Raw genomic sequence first — 20,572 nt, 5'->3', positions numbered from 1 at the left:
TTTTCCCTCTGCATTCTTTTTACCCCACTCCACCCAGAGAACTATTTCTTGTAATAAAGAATAAAAGAGAAAGGGGGAAAAAAGTTAAGCAGAATTAGCCAAAGTATTGAAAAAGTCTTTTGTTATGTAGAGTGCTCAGGGGAAAATGTCTTCTCATATTTCTTTGGGGTCAAGTACCATCACTGAAATTTTTCAGTCTTCAGTTTTTGTTTTTGTTTTTTTTTGTTATTCTTAGCATTTACCCTTATGGCAGTTATTATATATATTGTTTTACTGGTTCTGCTTACTTTACTTTGCTTCTATTCATGTATAAGAAGTCTTTCCATGCTTCTCTTTTTTCATCATAATTTTTCTTTCTTAATGCATAGTAATATTTCATTATATTCATGTACCAAAATTTGTTGCACATTCCCCAACTGATAAGCATCTATTTTGTATTCAGTTCTTCGCTGCTACAAAAAAAGTGTATGCAGCCTTTCTTTTTGTCATTGACCTCTTGGGGTATGCTTAGCACTGTCATGCAGAAGGTGAAACTTATGCAGATTTTTGAAGGCAAGGGATTCTAAGGGGAGAATGTCAGAAGGAAATTTCTTCCTGGCATGAAGGACAGCCACTTCTAAGTCTTGGAGGTAGAAGATGGAATTTCATGCATGGGAGCAGAAAGAAGACAAGCTTGGCTGGATCACAGAGTATGGAAAAGGGAGTAATGTATAATGCTGGAAAAGCTAGCTTGTGACAGGCTTTAAGAGATTAATAAGAACTTATTTTTGAATATGGAACCATTGCAATATACCCAGTAGTAGAATAACATGATCAGACTTGAATTTTAGGAAATTCATTTTGACAGCTGTTTGTAGGATGGATTGGCATAAGCTTGACTTAGAGAAACTAATTAGGTTTTTGTGGTAGTTCAGGTGTGAGGCCCAGAGGGCTTGAGGTGATGGTGGCTGTGTGAGTTGAGAAAAGGGGATGGATGTGAAAGCTGTTTCAGGGGTATAAATGGCAAGATTTGGCAGTTGACGGAATATGTAAGGGTAGAGAGAGTAAGGAGTCAAGGATAATGCTTTGGTATGAATCTGGGTTACTAGGAGGATTGTCTTGTCCTTGAGAAAAACAGGGAAATTTGGAAGAGGGCTAGATTTTGTAAAAAAGATGATACAGTGTTTCGACATGTTGAATTTGATATGCCTGTGGAATATCTCTTCAGAACTGTCTAATGCTTATGATATGAAATAAAGCTCAGGAGAGAAAATAGGGCTCATTATATAGATTGAAGAGTTATTTGCATCAGTACCTTGTTTGCTTCATAAATAATTGTGTACTTTATTACAACTTTCTACTTCAAAATTGTCTTTGAAGCATTCTAAATCTTTGATGAATTGGCAATCTCATTGATGTGGGTACTTGCAAATCTCTTGACATTTCATGAGGAATCAGTGCCCTTAAGTATGTGAAAAAATGCTCCAGTCTTGGCTAAAGGTCATTTTTGTGATTTTTTTTTTGTTTTCACTTAAGAGAATTAGAGAAAGTTCATCTATCACAAAAGTGTATAGTATTGGGGAGCAAGGAATGCACTGAATATGAGAGGATTACCTTATTTGCATAATTTCTTCCCATTAAAAATTTTTATTTTGTCAAGTCTCTTATTAAAGTCTTCTTATTATGCCTTTTTGTGGTATGGCAGCAGCTAGGGGTACAGTGGACATTACAGTTCTGGACTTGGAAATAAGAAGAGTTTGAATCTTGCCTTAGTAGTTATATGAACCCATGGCAAACCATTTAATTTCCCTCAGCCTCAGTTACCTCATCTGTAAAGTGTGAATAATTGCTCCATCTCCCAGAGTGTTTTGAGGATCAAATGAGGTAACATGTCAAGTCCTTTGCAGACCTAAAAATGCTGTATCAATTCTCATTCTGTCTCTAACCTAACCCGTCTTTGTCTTGGGTTGTTGAAGGCTGTGCCAGGGAAGCACCATCTTTGGTCATCTCTGCCAATCTAAAGACTTACAGACTCAGTGTCTGCCATTGGAAGAGCAGCTTTGGATCAGAGGCCCATTACCATAAGGGTGGCGACTGGAAGAGGCATTTTTTGATCACCATAATTTATGATGATGTTTTCTTGAAGTGGATGGGTATAAGTATTTTACCAAGAATACAAGGACCTGGAGGGCGTAATGCTCTCAGCTACTCTGCCTAGAAGGGTGAACTTGGAATAAAATGAAGGCAGGAGTCTAATTTTCTTTCCTAGCTAAACAGTGAAGGCTTGATCAGAGCACATTAGCCACTATTACTAATAACTCTCTAAGCACTCTTCCTATTACTTCAGCTAACAAAATCTTTTTTGCCTCCTTAAGTGTTCCAGTTGAGTCCCTTAAATAACCTTTTAGTGGGAAAATACTAGTTTTTTCCTTCTCAAAATTAGTATGGGATTAATTAGGGAGATTAACAGAAATGTTAGAAAGAAAGGAAATGCACGAACAAATTTAATATGTTTCAAGTAAGCTTGCTTATTTCAGCTGGTGAACAACTTTTCATTATAGTTTTTTATATTTGTGAGAGCTTCCATTTTAGCTCTGTTACTAAATTTCACTTCTTTTTCTCCAGGAAAACATAGAAAGACTGGGCGGGATGTTGCTATTAAAGTGATTGATAAGATGAGATTCCCCACAAAACAGGAAAGTCAACTTCGGAATGAAGTGGCTATTCTGCAGGTAAAATAGCAATACTTTTTTTTTTATTTTTTTAAAGTTTCTGTTATATTTGTTGACAAAACTAACATTTACTTTCTCTTACTGTCACCTGGTCACTAGGTGGATGGCAAAATTAGTTTCTGGAACTATAATTTAGCTTTACTTTTCAAAATTGCATTAAAATTGTATAAAGATTTAATTTAAACCTAGGATTGCAGAGTAATAAGTAAGGAAAGCTATTTACTATGTTGCATTCAGGTATCAAATACTAGTAAAATGTCTTTTTTTAAAAAGTTGTAACTCTAGATGCTCAGGGTATTTGGTTCTGTCATCTCTGTACTGTTGAGTATTTCATGGAAATTATTACACATTAATCTCAGAATGTCCAAGTTAGGAAGGATGTCAGTAATCATGTAGCCCATCATATACCTGAAAAAAAAATTCCCTCTTCTATATAACAAACAAATGGCCATCCAACTTTTACTGGAGTATCTCCAGTGAAGGGGAAACCTTGATTTACCACTATGGGTCATTCTATTCTGGGGTTTAGTTGTTAGGAAGATTTTTCCTTAATTCAAACCTAAATGTGCCACTTTGCAGTTTCTACCCCCTGCTCCTATTTCTGCCCTCTAGCACCAAACAGAATAAACTTAATTTTTTTTTTCAGGTAACAGCCCTTCCTATATTTGAAAATAGCAATCATGTCCCTTCTATGTCCTCTCTTCCTTAGGTTCAGTAGCCATTTCTCTAGCTTCTCCCATGGCACAGAGTCGAGGCCTTTCACTCTTTTGGTTGTGTTCTCTAACTTATCAGTGTCCTTTCTAAAATATGACACACACAACTGAACAGAGATCTATACAGGAGCTTTGGTCAGGACAGAACTATCATTTCCTTTTTACTAGAAGTGGTGACTCTTTTTAAATAGCCTAAGGTAAAATCAAATTTCTTTGTTTCCATATCACATTGTTGACCATTCCTGAGTTTACAATTCACTAAAAACTTTGTCTTGTTTCCCTCCTGTACCCCTGAATGAAGCATTTTCTTCAAGATCCACATTCTAGTCTCATCCCACTGAGTCTCAGGGATGTTTCCTTGTTTTTCTTTATGTTATGACCTCTAGTTTTTCTTGCTCATTTCATAATTTTAACATTTCTCAGAGGCAGTTAATTGTGTTGTTATAACATAATGTAAAGCAAATAGTATTAGACTACTAAAAAATCAAAAGTATTGTTTGTCATTTTTATGAATTCAGAATCATTTAATTTTATTTTAGATTCATGAGGTTATATCTGAAAGACTTATGTATACCTATATGTCTTTTTAAAAAAATTATTTATTTATTAACTTCTAGTTACAAATTTTCTTTCCTTACCTCTCCTAATCCACCTCCCCCCCAGGGGCATGCAATCCAATATAGGTCCTACACATTAAACATTAGTCATGCTGTAAAGGATTATAACCAATGGAATGAACAATACAAAAGAAGGAGCAAAATAAGACAAATAAGAGAGAGCAAGTAGTTAGCTTCAATCTGCATCCAGACTCCATAATTCTTTCTTTGAATGTGGACAGCCTTTTTCATCATGAGTCTCTTGGAGCTGTCTTACAGCCTTACATTGTTGAGAGGAACCCAGTATATCAAAGTTAGTCATCACAGATATGATATATCTGTAATTGTGTACAGTATTCTCCTGGTTCTGCTTCTCTCACTAAGCATCAGTTTATATGAATCTTTCCAAGATATCATAAAGTCTGTCTGCTCCTCATTTCTTATAGTACAATAGCATTCCATTACATTCATACACCACAACTTGTTTAGCCATTCCCCATTTGATTTCCAGTTCTTTGCAACCACAAAAAGCTGCTATAGATATTTTTGTACATACAGGTCGTTTTTCCAGTTGTATGATCTCTTTGGGATACAGCCTTAGAAGTGGTATTGCTGGGTCAAAGGGTATATGCACATTTTTACAACTCTTTGGACATAGTTCCAGATTGCTCTCCAGAAAGGTTGAATAAGTTCACAACTACACCAACAATGCATTAGTGTTCCAGTTTTCCAACATCTTCTCCAGCATTTATCATTTTCCTGTTTTGTCATGTTAGCTATACCTATAAATTTAATAAAAATAGCAATTTATCAGTTTATTTTTATGTACTAACATTTCTAATATTAGCCTTATTTTGTGTGATGTTGAAAGTAAAATTCAGAGCCAAGATGGAGGTGTGGAAGTAGGAAAACTCCCTAAGCTCCCCTCATAACCACCTCAAATATCTATAAAATATGACTCTAAACAAATTTTGGAGCTACAGAACCCACAGTGACAGAGAGAAACAAATCTCCCACTGAAGGCAGCCCGGAAGGTGGACAGGAAGGGTCCATTGCAGCACGCTGGAAGCTGAGTCCAGCCCTGCTTGAGCCTGTAGTTTTAGCCCCAGGGCGGCTCAGACCAGCGTCTGCAATGGACTTCTGGAGAGTGGATCACCAGCAGCTGTGGTGGTTTCAAGAATTATCAACCCATAAATGCCAAAGAAAAAGTGAGAGGTCAGTGTAGAACTCTATTGGAACTGGGGGGAGGGGGGATGGAGGAGTGGGTCTGGCCCCTGACCCTGGAGCTAGAAGTGGCAGAGGTGCTATGACCCTGCAGCCGCCTCCATGTGACTGCTTCAGAGCTCCTGGCCTGCAGATCATAGTGGGGCCAAGCGAACATTCAGAAGGTAATTGCTCTTGCTTTAACCTTCCTAGATCTAGATCATGGTCTTGGGTGGTGGTCCTGAGGTATGTGACCAGTGAGCCAGAGTTTGTGGGGGCTGCAGAGACAGCGCCTTCCTAATAGCTCCAGCAGCTGTGAAAAACCCAGTGATTTGGGACAAAGCTCTCCCCTCTGGAAGCAGAGTTCTACTGTGGCAAAGAGCTTGAAAGTCAAGTAATTGAGTGGCAACATGAGTAAGCAAAGGAAGCAAAGCAAGCACAGCAACCCAACTTTAGATTCCTTTTTTGGGGACAAAAAGCATCAAAGCATGGAATGGCAGGAAGACAACGAATTCAGAACTCCTGCGCCACAGCTTCCAAGAAAAATATGAACTGCTTACAGGCCATGGAGGAGCTCAAGAAAAGATTTTGAAAATCAAGTTCAGAGAAGTGGAGGAAAAATGGGAAGAGTAATGAGAATGATGCAAGAAAATCATGAAAAGAGAGTTATTAACAACCTGACTGAAGAAAAGAGCACCTTAAAAAATAGATTAACTCAAATGGCAAAAGAGGCCCAAAAAGATGAGGGAAAAAATGCCTTAAAAAGCCAAATTTGCCAGGTGGAAAAAGAATTTCAAAAGCTCACTGAGGAGAATCATTCCTTCAGAATTAGATTGGAGCAAATGGAAGCTAATGACTTTATGAGAAATCAAGATACTATTAAACAGATCCAAACAAATGAAAAAATAGAAGGCAGTGTGAAGTATCTCATTGGAAAAACCACTGACCTGGAAAATAGATCCAGGAGAGATAATTTAAAAATTATTGGACTACCTGAAAGCCATGATCAAAAAAAAGAACCTAGAAATCATCCTTCAAGAAATTCTCATGGAAAATTGCCCTGATGTTTTAGAACCAGAAGGCAAAATAGAGGTTGAAAGAATCCACCAATCACATCCTGAAAAAGATCCCCAAAAGAAAACTCCTAGGAATATTATAGCCAGGTTCTGGAATTCCCAGATCAAAGAGAAAATATTACAGGCAGCCAGGAGGAAACAATTTGAATATTGTGGAAACACAATCAGGAAACACAGGATATAGCAGCTTCTACACTAAGGTATCAAATGGCTTGGAATATGATACTCTGGAGGTCAAAGGACCTGGGATTAAAACCAAGAATCACCTACCCAGCAAAACTGAGTATAATGCTTCAGTGGAAAATATGGTCATTCAATGAAATAGAGGACTTTCAAGCCTTCTTGATGAAAAAAACAGAGTTAATAGAAAATTTGACCTTCAAATACAAGAAGCAAGAGAAGCATGAGAAGGTAAACAGGGAAAAGAATCATAAGGAACTTTGAATCAGAGTTGAACTATTTACATGCCTATATGGAAAACAATAATTGTAACTTATGAAACTTTTCTCAGTATGAGGAGAGTTGAAAGGCATATAAAGAGAGAGAATGAGGTAAATTATCTCATATAGAAGAGGCAAGGGATAACTGTTACAATGGAGGGGAAGAACAGGAAGGCAAAAGGGAATGGGTCAACCTTACTTTCATTGAATTTGGTGTAGGGAGGGAATGACATACACACTAAATTGGGTATCTTCCCCTACAGGAGAGTAGGGGAGAAGGGAATGAGAGGGGGGATGATGAAGGTGAGGACAGGTTGGGGGGTGGGTAGTTAGAAGCACACACTTTTGAAAAGGGACAGGGTCAAAGTAGAGAATAGAACAAGTCGGGGTTGGGATAGGATGGAGGGAAATATAGCTACACATGTACAACCTATATTGAATTGCTTATCTTCCCAGTAAGAATGGTTGATGAGGGAGGAAGAGAAAGAATCTGGAATTCAAAGTTGTAAAATCAAATGTTTTTCAAAAATTTTACTATTATTGTTATTATTATAACTATTTTACATGCAGCTGGGAAATAAGATATACAGGCACTGGGGTATGGCGATCCATCTTGCCCTACTGGAAAGCCGGTAGGGGGATGGGGGAGGACAGATTAGGGCAGGGAGTATACAGTGGGATCTCTTTTTTGGGGTGGTGGGTAGGGGAAAGATGGGGAGAAAATTTGCAACTCAGTCTTGTGGAAATGAATGACATAAACTAAAAATAAACATAAAATTTAATTTAAAAAAAATTTTAAAAAGAAAGTAAAATTCAACTTGATCCCATATCCTAGTGGTCTTTCTTGTAAGCTTCTTTGATTGTACCAAAATTATGTACAGTACAGTATACTCTACAGTGATGTGATTACATTCTAACTGTTGTCTTCTTTGATCCCTATTCCAGAATTAAGCTGTTGAAAGGATTTTTAAATGTTACTGAAAGACCACAATTACTTGTATTCAACTTACTAGATAGTCAGTATGTCTGTAGATTGGAAACAGAAATGAAAAATCTGGTTTGGTAGGATTATATGTTTTAGGGCCTTGATTTTTGAGGCATTATCAAAGTATGTAGCAAGTCATGGTATCATTTAGGTCAGGAAATAAGCACACAAGGGGCCATTAAAGTGTTGGATGGGAATATTTATAAGAAATAGGGTGCTGTGACTTTGTTGAGAGAAATGATGTTGATTATGTCATGGGATGAAAAATGTTTTTCATTTTGGTAGCTGTAACAATATGTTTTCTGTTTTAAGCACTACTCTAAATGCCTCAATTAAGTGAAACTAAAGAATGGCATCTCATAGATTAAAATTTAAAAAGACTTATCCTGTATGCCTGGAACCCTGGAGGCAGTCTTTAAACATTTAAATAATAGTCTAAACCATAACTTCAGAGTCTCTCATCATGAAATAATTGATTCAGTAAGTATTAGCTCTGTGGGATTTTGAGCTGTTCTAAATTTAGAATAATTCTTCCATGGATCTTATAATCTAGAAATAATTAGAGGAAAGAGCCATAGAATCTCAGAATTGAAAGAGACCTCATAAGCCATCTACTACAACCCCATAAATAAATAAATAGAAATTCCCCTCTTCAAAGTACCTGACAGGTAGTTTTCTAGCCGTTGCTTGAAGACCTCAATGGATGGGAAACTTAACTACCACATGAAGCAGTCCAGTCAACTTTTGGATCGCTCTTATTTTTAGGAAGTTTTTCTTTACATCAAGCCTAAATTTGTCACTACATCTTTTCCCTATGGCTCCCGGTTTTGTTCTCTGGGGACAAGTGAAAAGACAATTTTATCCCTCTCCCATATGACAGCTCTTCAGATTCCTGAAGATACCTGTTCTGTCCATTCATTGTCTTCTGTTCTGTTGGCTAAGCACCTCCAGTTCTTTCAGTCTGTCCTCACATGGCAGGGACTTTAACCTCTTCACCATTCTTGTGGGTCTTGTCTAGACACTCTCTAGCATTTCAGTACCCTTCCTCAAGTATGGTGACAGAACTAAATAGACAACCTAAGATGTTAACTCCCCCAGGGCAAAGTGCAGGGTTTCCTGGGAGGGAGATCTCTCAATGCATACTGAAAGCATGCTTGTTTTTTGGCTGCCATTTCACACAACTGGCTTCTATTGAACTGTCTGTCCACTAAAACCCCTAGATCTTTTTCAGATGAATAGCTGTCTACTCTCTCCTTCAGCTTATCTAGTCAAGGAGTGTTTATTTAATACTTACCACGTTCCAGACACTATGGTAAGAAAGCATTTAGGATCCAAATCCCAACAAAAGGAAAGACAGTCCCTGCCCTTAAGGAGCTTACATTCTAATGGGGAAAGATGACATTTAAAAGTGATCTGAAAAGCAGGAGGAGGGGGAAGGGTCAGAGAGGAGAGGAGAAGAGAGGAGAAGGTGCCTGCCAGGGCATGATAGAGAAAGTCTGGAGAGTCAGGACTAGCACCTAGAGAAGAAGAAAGACATGGAAGGTTACCCTGACCTGGGTGCTTTCTTTGAAATGGAGGACCTCGGAAGAACCAGCCGATCCTCACAAGCAATAAAAATTTTCATCCAATAAGGGTTATTGTATGTATTGATACTACCATCCCAGTTGATGGAACCTATTATTGACTACCTTCTCAGTAAAGCTATTTAACTAATTTCATGTTCACACAATTTTACTGTTGTCTACTCCCTGTTGGTTTGTCTTTTCCACACAAACTATATGAAAGACTTTTAATGCTTCTTTCACTCTAGGCAATTTAGTAACCTCAGCAAAGAAGGACATGGGGTTAGTCTGGCATGACCTGGTCCTGATGAAGCCATGCCATCTCTTTGTCATTACTTCCTTTTCTGTATAGACTTACCATTAAAAGGATGATTACTGAATGTGCATTTTGCTTGATGTGAAGCTAACTACCCTAGATTGTTTAGATGCTATTCTTTTTTTTTTTTTTATATGCAATTGGGGTTAAGTAACTTGCTCAAGGTTACACAGCCAGTTATTTCTGGGTGTGGTGCTGAGTGTCTGAGCCTGGGATTCGATCCTAGGTCATCCCAACACTGGAGCCGGTGCTCTTACTCGCTGTGCTACCTGGCCGCCCCTGGATGCTATTCTTTAACCTTTTTTGAAAATTAGGATGTTTTTGCCTTTGCTGTGGTACCTCTCCCATACCCTTCAGTTTTCCAGAGATCGTGACAGTGCTTTAATAATTGTATCTGCTGGTTTCTTCATGACTGGCTGGTACTGGTAAATTGTACCCGTCAAGGGCAGTTAGGTGCTTTCTTACGATCTGTCTTAGTTCCCGATTAGTCATTTTTGTTCTCTTTTGTAGTCCAAAGGCCAGTTTCCTTGTACAGTAACTATTTCTTGTCTGTTATTCCACCTATGGTTGTGAACAGTTGTCCTGTAACTTCTTTGATCCTCCTCTTCAAGCAGTTATTAAACACTTACTGTCTGTAAGACATTGATTGCTGGGCCCTGAGAATACAAACACAAAGGCAAAATAGTCCCTGCCCCTGAGGAGCTTACATTCTAATTCTGGGGCAACATATATATATAAGTTTAAGTATATACAAAGTACATACAAAGCAGAACCACAGAATCAGAGTCTTAGAAGGAAAGCCCAGTGACTGTTTAGTACACCATTCATAAGAAAGGAATTCCTGCTATAACACATCTGACAAGTGGTCATCCACTGTCTGCCTCAAGAAGCAGCCCATTCAGATTTTGGTCTGTTCTATGTATGGTGAGGAAGCTTTTCTTGATACCAAGCCTAAATTAGCCCTTTTGCCACTTCTCCCCATTGCTCCTACCCTTCCAGCACATAAAGATAGCCATCACTGAGAATAAACATCCCCAGATCCTTCCAATCAAGCTTTATATAGCACAGTATTAAGGCCCTTCACTATCCTAGCTGCCGTTCCTATTCTGGACATTTTCCAGCTTATCAGCATCCTTAAATTGTGGTGCCTCATATTTAGTAATAACAGCATTCCAGATGAGGCACATGCAAGCTAATCATGATGGCAGACTATGGGAGTGGGAAATGCACTAGCAACTGGGGAGTACAAAGGGAAGGCCTCTTGCAGAAATTGATTTTTGAGTGATTTTGAAGGAATCCAAGAATTCCAAGGGGGAGAAGTACATTTCAGGCATTTTGGACAGCCAGTGCAAAGGCTCAGAGATGAGTGGTGAAGTATATGTGAAGAGCAGAAAGTCAGTCACCTCACTTAGATGGTAGATTGTGTGGAAGAAAGTAAGAAGACCAGAATGGTAGGAAGCAGCCACATAGTGACAAGTTTTAAGCAAGAGAGATTGTGGACATAATAGGAAGCCACTGGACATACATAAGCAGACCTGTGCTTTAAGAAAATCCCTGGCAACTGTATGAGTTGTAGTCTAAAAAGATAGGAGGTAGGGAGATCTCTTAGGAAGCTATTGCTGTAGCCTGGGCAAGAAGTGATGAGGACAGAGAGTGAGAGAGCGAATAAGCTCTGCGCTGTAAATGTCTTGGGCAGCCAGCCCCCCAACCAGCTCTCTGGGATTGGCCAGGGGTGAGGGTAAGAACTTCTAAGCCAGCCTCTAGACATCTTTCAAGAGCCAGCATGTCGGACCCCACAGTCAATGCACAGCTTGATGAGATCATCTCGGACTTTTGATACTTTGAGGTCAAGGAGGTCAAGATACCCAAGTCTGCAACCACCACAGCAGATCCAGACACCACTCCTCTGTACCACTGTTGCCAGCTCCACACAGAAATTCCAGGACCTTGATGTGAAGAACTCTTGAGTTGTCTCTCTGACCTGTGGACTCTCCAGTCCAGAAGTCCTCCAAGCCCTCCCTAAGGAGAATCAGGCTTTCTGGACCCAAAAGTGAGCCTGTGTTCTGGAGGATGTAGATCTCCATCAAAATCTCCTCTAAGTAGGTAGAGAACTCTAGTGGCATAGGGCCATCCCAGTTCAGCCTCAGAAGAGCTGAGGTTCTAGGGCACAAGACCCCCAAGCCATCTCCCAGAGAAACTGGGATTACAGTAGTCAAACCCCAGGAACCCTCCCTGCAGAGGATGAATCCTCCGGTGTCAAATATCCCTGAGCTGCCCCGGCAAAGACCAGATGCATTTGCTATGCCTTTACTGAGGCAATCCCCAGTTTTGGAGGAATGGATCCCCCAAACCATTGAGTTCAAATCACTCATGGAATTGAGGAGAAGGGTGGATGGACCTGACTGTGATTGACATATTTGGGGATCACATTAACAACCCATTATGTAGTTCATTAGCGATCTGTATGAGAAATAATCTACAAGAGGAAATTAACATCAACTGAAAGAAGAGGATCCCAGACACCTGGGTGCACTACTGCACCTATTTCATTGCTGCCCCTGGCCATCCTCTCCGACTACCGGACATTGAATTCATGCAACGTCTGAGCAGAGTGGTCAGCATCGTCCCAGTCATTACAAAAGCTGCCACCAGAAGAAAGAGACTACTTCCAACAAAGGACCACTGCTCATTTGTTATCCAGCGGTATTGATATATATCCTCAGAAAGAATTTGATGACCCAGAAGACAGACTGGTGAGTGAGAAATTTTTAGAGAAATTATTCCATTTGCTGTTGTGGGCAATGACCATGAATACCAAGTGAATGGGAGAAAGGATCCTTGGGAGAAGACTAAATGGGGCACCATTGAAGTGGAAAATAGTGCACACTGTGAGTTTGCTTATCTGCAGGATCTCCTTATCAGGACACACATGCAGAACATTAAGGACACTACTGGTATTCACTTTGAAGCCTGTTGAGTAAAGCATCTGAATGAGGACAGCAGCAGCATGCTTTCCAACAGTGTGAAGGAGGAGGTGGCACCCCAAGAGATGTAAAAGCATTCTGCTACTCCTGGGATCCATCCCTTCCACTCATTCTCATGCCTTAGTCCACTACCACCTTTCCCTTCCCGTTTTATATAATTTCCTTCATTTTGTCATCATCCCTTTTACATGCTGCCATTGCCACTTTGCCAGATAACAAGATACCATATATCATTGTTGAGTGTATTAATTATTAGCCCACTGATAGTGATTTTGGAAGAGAGGGGGCTGTGAAAGAAATGTATTGTGTGGTTCTGGGTGAGGGCAGGGTGTCTCTGTACCATATGAAACCTGAAAACTCTGGACTGTAGGAGAATGGCCATTGTAGACTGTCAGACCTTTGGAACTTGTCCTAGGATGCCAGCCCCATTTTCTTCCTTCCTCCTGAGATTCTTTTGTTCTCCTGCCCTTAGCAGCTCTTTGGGAAACCAAATCGTTTTACTTCTAGGACCAGAAAAAAGAGAGGAAAGGAGAGAAGGGTGGGGGAGAGGGGAAATCTGTAGCTACAGACCATTATAACTAGACAGATTTGCTCAATGCCAAACAGGTGTTTGTGTGTGTATGTGTGTTTGTGTGGATATGTGTGTACACACATATATACAGTGTAAGTATGTCCTTATACCCATTTTTCATCTCTGTCCACATAAGATCACAGCTTCTCAGAAAGAATGTAAGTTTTTGAAGCACAGAGATTCCATGTCATGAGAGGATGGATAGAGACCTGTGGAAATGGGCTCTTAGTTCTCCATCCTCTTGCAAATATGAAAGGATTCAGACAAAATAACCATAAGAGCAAGAGTTGATCCCCCTACCCTCCACCCCAGGGAAGTTACTAGTTCTAGGAAATGAATGTGCCAAAATCTGAAACAGTGACAAAGCTGACTTTGTACCAGACCTGGGACAGAAAGTGCCTTTTAACTCTGCCCATCCGAACAAATCAGTTGTCTCTGTTAATGTGATCCCCAAAATTCCTTGTCGTCTTATCTCTTCCATGTAGTCCCTTGAGCTGGGGAATTGGAATGGAATAGAGATCAGGTAGTTCCTCTACTCTTACTTCCCACCAACTATTATTACTCTTTGTTGGAATGTAGAAACTGATGATTTGCTGGGAACTTGGCTTGGATTTATGATTTTCTTTTAAAAATAAATTCCTTTAAAAAAAAAAGATGAGGACCTAAATTAGAGTGGTGGGCCTATGAGAGAAGAGAAAGGGAAAGATATGGGAGATGCTTTGGAGACAGTGATAAGATTTAACAGTTGATTGCGTGAGATGAGTAAGGGTGAGGAGTGGACAGTGTCTAGGTGATAGAATCATAGATTTAGAGATTAGAAAGGACTTTGGAGTCTATGGAGGCCAGCCTTCCATTTTACAGATGAGGAAATCTTGTACTCAGTCCCTTGATGTCATCTCTCCTATTCTGTTCTTTGTTCTATACTCCCCAAAAACCTATAAAAGGGAACTGTCTGTCTGCTTGGGGTCTCTGGCATTGATGGAGGCAAGCCATTGATCCATTTTTTTGGCAGACAACTTGCCCCTGTTGATGAGTTACCTTGCTCAGAGATTTGCCTCAGTGGACCCCTTTGTCAGTTTTGTAAAAACCTTTGGATTCCATCTTAAATAATGTTTTAAACAGCCTAAAATAAAATAGGATTGCAAAGGAAAATAAAGGTTAATAAAAATAAAGATATAACTTTTTTCCTCATACAAGTTCATAGACCCCCTTATATCATAGATGCCTTTGGGGCCTATAGACCCCATATTAAAAACTCCTGCTTTAAATTGATGATAGGAATCCTTGATGCAGTAAATTACTATGTTGCTCCTCTAAAAGACTTGTCTTTTGAATGGGTTGTATTAATAGTAATCAGTATTTGGGGGAACTTATGTAATTGTTTACAGTAAAAATATTTGAGTTGATGAACTGATGATTGTATCATTACATAATATGAAATATAAAAATGTTTGCTATAACCATCATGAAATTGTGTTTACTTTATATCTTTTCTAAAGTATTTTATTTTTGAACTGTAACTTCCTCAAGAAAATGTTTAAGTATGTATTAGTTGCCTACTTAATCTTAATATAATATGGATACTCTACAGATTTAGCAGGATAGGAGCAGAGACAAAGCTCATTTAAATCTGTTCAGAAAATCCTTAAATGGATTGGGGAAGAATTTCTGCCCAACTTACCCTGCCCCCAATTACTAATGGCTCAGTTCAACAATTTATCATTTATTTTTAATTAAAATTGAACATAGATTATCTTCTTCTTTATGTATAAATAAGCATGCCTGCTTCTAAGGTTTCTTTATACAGGAAATATGGTGCTATCATTAATGTGCCTTCCCTGAAAGTTTCTGTGTCTTAGAACCACAGGTCACTGATTTTCATTACAAGCAGCAGACATTTACAGAGTACCTATATTAAGGAGTCTTTAAAGAATTCTTTGAAATCCAGTAAGAATGAATCAATTACTACTGTATAAAAGAAAATGAAGTGTTTACTATTTTAAGGGTAAATATTTGTTGCCATTGTAATGGACACCGAAATATAACAGGACAGCTAGGCCAATTATAATTTGATAGGAGTGTTTATTAACTGGCCGGGACTGCCTCTCAGACCGAAAGACAGCCCTGAGCTTTCTGTTAGACATAATTTTATAGGCAATGTGATTACTGGCAACAGAATATGTTTCCTTTAACATTGTGTCTATTGAGGCAAAACATTCTCAGTATTATTCTTATTAAGGCAAAGCATTCCCAGTATTGTTTCTATTCAAGCAAAACATTCTCAGTATTATTCTTATTGAAACAAAGCCTTAGTATTATTTCTACTGAAGCGAAGCGAAGCCATAGTCCCTTAGCAAAGCCTTGGATACAAACATAAACAGACCCGAATCCGTGGGAATCTGTGGCATGTTTTAGCAACAGAGGTGAAACATTTCTTTACTATTGGAGCCTATTAGGTGGTTTCCAAGGAACCCAGTAGGGGTCCCCTCTAGCAGGTTTAAGGGGGCTCTAGTGTATAATTTCTGGTGGGCACTTCACCATAAAGACCTTTAAAGATAGAATTAATTCTGCCTGTTTTGGATCTATTACCTGTATATTCAAATTGTATGATATGAGGTTTATTTTGACATTGGGCAAGAAATGCAGACTTTGATATGTCATCAGTGCAATCAGTAATTATTTAAATATTTTAGATATAATATGGTCTCACTAATTTGGCTGACATTGTTATGCTTTGGAAAAACTGATATGCATATGCATCTCCAATTGACATTTCACTTTTACTGATGGTGGAGGGTGGTCAGGAAAAGCTATGTGGAGGGTTTGGATTTTGAACTTGGCCTTGAAAGAGTAAGTGGATTTGGATACATGAGAGAAAAAGGTGTGTGGGGGGGCGGATTTTAATACAGGAGAAACAATTTGAGCAACAGGAATAATGACTAGCAGCAGACAAAAATAATAGAGAAGGCAATGAGTGGAAGACGTTAGCTAGAATATTTCTGTATCTGAACAAGTGATAAGCCATAACCAGTAGAGAGAGAGAGTAGAGTGGTAGTGTCAAATTTAAATAGCAATGGGTACTACTGAAACAGATGTCAAGATCCCTACAGGCCACCTATTGACTTAGAAAACTACGTACTAGCATTATCTGTGTTTTATTATTTTTATTCATTTTGTTAAGTGTTTCCCAATTACATTGTAATTGGTTCAGGCCACACTCAGGAGTGTTGCAGGGAATGTTTGACACCTCTGCTTGTACACTATATACTGTTCTGATCCATGTGCAGAGTGTATGAGGTTGGAATGCAATTTTGTTGATAATTCCTGAGGACCAGAAGCAAAAGACTTATTTATATGAAACCAGAGAAATCAGAAAGCCTATCTGAGGTCAGTCAGTTCCTCTGGGAAACAGAAATATTCATTAGACCAGCTGAGAATCCATTCACAAAGCAATCAGTCTCTAGCAAAGATATTGTGCTAAATCGCTGAACAAACCTCAAGCCCAAAACAGGATGCATACAAAGATATTACATAACTTGAGCCTTTGATTGGCACCATGCTTTCTTTCATCAACTTGTGGCTTCAGGAATAGCTCTCACATTACATGAATTGTACCCTACTTTCCCCAATTCTCTCCAGAGACTCATCTCTGTGAGTGGCAGCTGCTAATGGCAGAAGGGAAGGTGTAGACAAGGCAGGACAACTCATTGCAGCAAACATGTACGCTGACATGAGACACACCATGGCGTAGTGGATGGAGAGGTGGTCTCAAATACAAGAAGACCTTGTCCAAGGCCTGCCTATGACACATATTGGCCTAAGTACCCTCGGCAAGTCAGTTCACTTCTCAGTGACCTTGACAGCTCTCTAAGGTATCAATTTGCAGAGAAGGTGCAGACCTGCATTGGTAGAGGGATTGCCCTCATCAGAGAGTTCTCTGAACCAGTAATGTCATAGACCCAGTCCCTGGCCTCTAGTTGTGTACAGGAAGCTAGGCTTGTCCTAACCAGGTTCTTCCTCCAGTGAAGGGCAACAGATAGAGGGATATTAAAAAAACAAAACTATACTAAAGGATAAAGTGGATAAAAATGGACATCTTTACATCACTTATAGAGGACAATTACCGGAAAACTTGGATGACTCAGTAAGAGACAGCTCAATTTACCCCTTGGGATGTTAGACCATGAGTGGGAATCAGGAAAATGCCCAAAGGATCTTTTGGATCTACTGCTGATGGAAAGTACAAAATAGGAAATGTCCATTTGACACAGTAGGATATAAACTATATAAAAAGTTAAAGTCCCAGTAATTAAAGGGTTAACCCTGAGGTACCTAGAAGATAACTGGTTATGTAGAGTGACTCAATCCTCTAATGACCTAGAATCTGCACAGCCATAGTTTTACTGTTTCTTCTGACAGAAGCCACAACTATCACTTTACTGTCATATGTGCTTTTAAAAAAATTCTATTAATAATATTTATAGCTAGAATTTATATAGTGTCTGCTGTATGCCAGGAGCTGTATTTTACAAATATTAACTCGTTACTCTACACAGTCTGAGGAAATTAATCATCAGTTTTCAGATACAGTGTTTGGGGCTTTATATGTTCACTAATTATGCCCTTCTGAGAATCAGAAACAAGTGAAAAGGACTGTAACTTTCTAACTCTTCAGTACCTCATGTGCATAAAGTCAAGAGTATTGGGCTGGATGACCTTCCAGGGGCCCATCCTGAGCTCTGTCTATTATCATTTGAGCAGAGAATCCCCGTTGCAGTTGTTGCCCTTTGCAACCACTGACTTGACTTGTACAAAACTGGGTTGACACCAGATAACCTCATTGCACGAGAAAGTTCATGTGGCATTGTTCCACTTGTTCCAACTTTGGGATCCTTTCCCATTAGACATACATCTTCCAATGGCTTATAAGCAATTGGCTCTTCAGACTGTGCTTTGGAGAAATACATCTTGGCATTATTTGTGCATTTGCTCCATTCTGTTCAATTCCTTAATTTTATTCTTTTCCTATGTAAATTTTACCTAAATATCAATTTTACTTGTGTGACACAATGTGAAAGACATTGCAAAAATTACATGTAGAATGTATCTCTGTCTTTCTACTTGGATTTTCTCTGTCAACACTTTGTAACTTTTCAGAATTTGCACCACCCTGGGATTGTTAATCTGGAGTGCATGTTTGAGACCCCAGAACGAGTCTTTGTGGTCATGGAGAAGCTACATGGAGATATGTTAGAAATGATTCTTTCTAGTGAGAAAAGCCGGCTTCCAGAGAGAATTACTAAATTCATGGTCACACAGGTATTTTTTCTCTTTCTTGAAGTAGAGAATAATTTTAAATTAAAAGAGAAATGATACTTCTATGTAGGGGGGTGGGAGAAATTTATAGACAGTGTGCCCTAGGGTTTTTTTTTTTAATTCAAAGGATATTATAAAATTGATAACAGTTAAAAAATAATGAAAATCTTCAAAAAAATAATTATATTCAAGTGTCCTTATAACAACCCTGTATAGTCTAAAGTAGTATGGGCATTGTTATCCTTGTTTATTTGTATCAGAGTATTGATCAGTAGAGGTTCCAATAAGTGAATCCCCTTTAGTCCATTTGATGAGATCATGGCTTGGACTTTTGTTGGACTGGAGCATTTCTCATGCATCTGGACATTCATTCAGCAATTGACTTGTTGCTGAGGGCACTCTCAGGACATTTGATCATTCCCCACCATCAGCTGACCCTCTCGTTACTTGTATAAATTGAGTGTAGTGATGCACTGAGAAGTTAAGTGACTTCACCAGGGTCACCTGAGAGGAGCTTCAGACCCAGGTTTCCTGGCTAGTTTTCTTTGCATGATGGCATATTGTTTCTCAATAACAGATTTGACAAGGAACAGTATAGTTTTGCTATTCCAATGACATCTTAATAAATTGTAATGGAAATTAATTGAGGAGACTTCTAGGTCCGTATTTTTCATCCAAACCAACAATGACCAGGGTGGATGTGAGTTGGGACCAAGCCCCCAGAAACTTGAGCTCCCAAATAAAACTCAGAATATTATACTGTCCCATTCACTATTAAATTTTTCTCACTATCTGGACAGATAAATATACCAAGAACTAAAATATCACTTTATTTCATTCACAGATACTTGTTGCTTTGAGGAACTTACATTTTAAGAATATTGTGCACTGTGATTTAAAACCAGAAAATGTGCTGCTAGCCTCAGCAGAGCCGTTCCCTCAGGTGAGTGATGTGCTGCTACCTGACAGTTCAAAAAAGATTGTTGATCAGAAGTGGGGTGCATTGGTATGCAGGGCACTGCATGAGGAGCTAGAGATTAAAAATAAATGCCATCTAATTAGACATCTTACTTTTAAACGTGTTAGCCTTTCTTATACTTCTCACTGTTGTAGCACTATGGTCTTTCAGATGTCATGTGTATTTGCAATTTTTATTAATATTCAATTCATTATTTTATGAAGCAGCTATTACATGGCAGTGACTGCACAGGGCTTCTAGGATACAAAAACAAAACGGTCCAGTTATCTTACATTCTGCCTTTTAGTGTACAGTCATCTTACACTGAAAGAGCTTAGATTCTTACGACTGAAACTTGCAGGTGGAGTTTCCCTCCTGGCCCAATAATTTGGGAGGGGAGAAGAGGTCAATTAAAAAACTGGAACTTCCCATAAGAGTTTTTTTTTAATCTGTTCATTTATTTATTTGTTCACTGCTTGATTGATATTTAATGTTGTGGTTAACATGGTTAACCCAAAAATGTGAAAAATACATGGTTTTGCATATTTGTTTTAAGTGATTTAAAATTTAAAGTTCCCATAGTTTATAAAGGAATATTGAAATAGATACAATGTTGTGCTATTTGGGGAAAGTTTGTGTACCTAAATGCATATAATATAGTTTTATATATAGGATATGTGTATATGTGTGTATATATGCATACACACATATATACGTATGTGTATGTGTGTGTGTTTGTATATTGAGCTAGGTCTGTGTAACTTAATGATATTCTTGATTTCCAGGTGAAGCTATGTGACTTTGGTTTTGCACGCATCATAGGTGAAAAGTCCTTCAGGAGATCTGTGGTGGGGACCCCAGCATACTTAGCACCTGAAGTTCTCAGGAGTAAAGGTTATAATCGTTCTCTGGATATGTGGTCAGTGGGAGTTATTGTTTATGTGAGCCTTAGTGGCACATTTCCATTTAACGAAGATGAAGATATCAATGACCAAATTCAAAATGCTGCCTTTATGTACCCACCAAATCCATGGAAAGAAATTTCTAGTGAAGGTAAGGAACTAATAAATGAGTTGCTTTTATAATCTTGAGTCTAAACTTATCTTCTTTCCTCCAAAGCAAGTTCCTTCTTCTGGACCCC

General features: G+C 38.8%; 1 protein-coding gene and 1 pseudogene across 1 annotated transcript in view; both read left to right on the top strand.

The window, feature by feature from the left end:
* PRKD3 (protein kinase D3) overlaps positions 1 to 20,516 on the top strand; it is a 99,906-nt gene extending 79,390 nt beyond the window's left edge. The window contains exons 14-17 of the mRNA XM_069108618.1: positions 2,605 to 2,711; positions 18,315 to 18,476; positions 19,318 to 19,416; positions 20,217 to 20,516. Coding sequence (XP_068964719.1) covers positions 2,605 to 2,711; positions 18,315 to 18,476; positions 19,318 to 19,416; positions 20,217 to 20,516 — 668 coding nt within the window. The remainder of the gene's footprint in view (positions 1 to 2,604; positions 2,712 to 18,314; positions 18,477 to 19,317; positions 19,417 to 20,216) is intronic.
* On the top strand, positions 10,707 to 12,819 carry LOC138177403 (septin-9 pseudogene; annotated as a pseudogene).
* Positions 20,517 to 20,572: the final 56 nt, after the last annotated feature.

Source organism: Petaurus breviceps, unplaced genomic scaffold, assembly GCF_028583685.1.
Source record: "Petaurus breviceps papuanus isolate PSGF00001 unplaced genomic scaffold, PetGlider_PUasm1.0 90407, whole genome shotgun sequence".
NCBI classification, from domain to species: Eukaryota; Metazoa; Chordata; class Mammalia; order Diprotodontia; family Petauridae; genus Petaurus; species Petaurus breviceps.
Note: the sequence above shows the minus strand (reverse complement) of the source record. Positions and strands in the feature narration are given on the sequence as shown.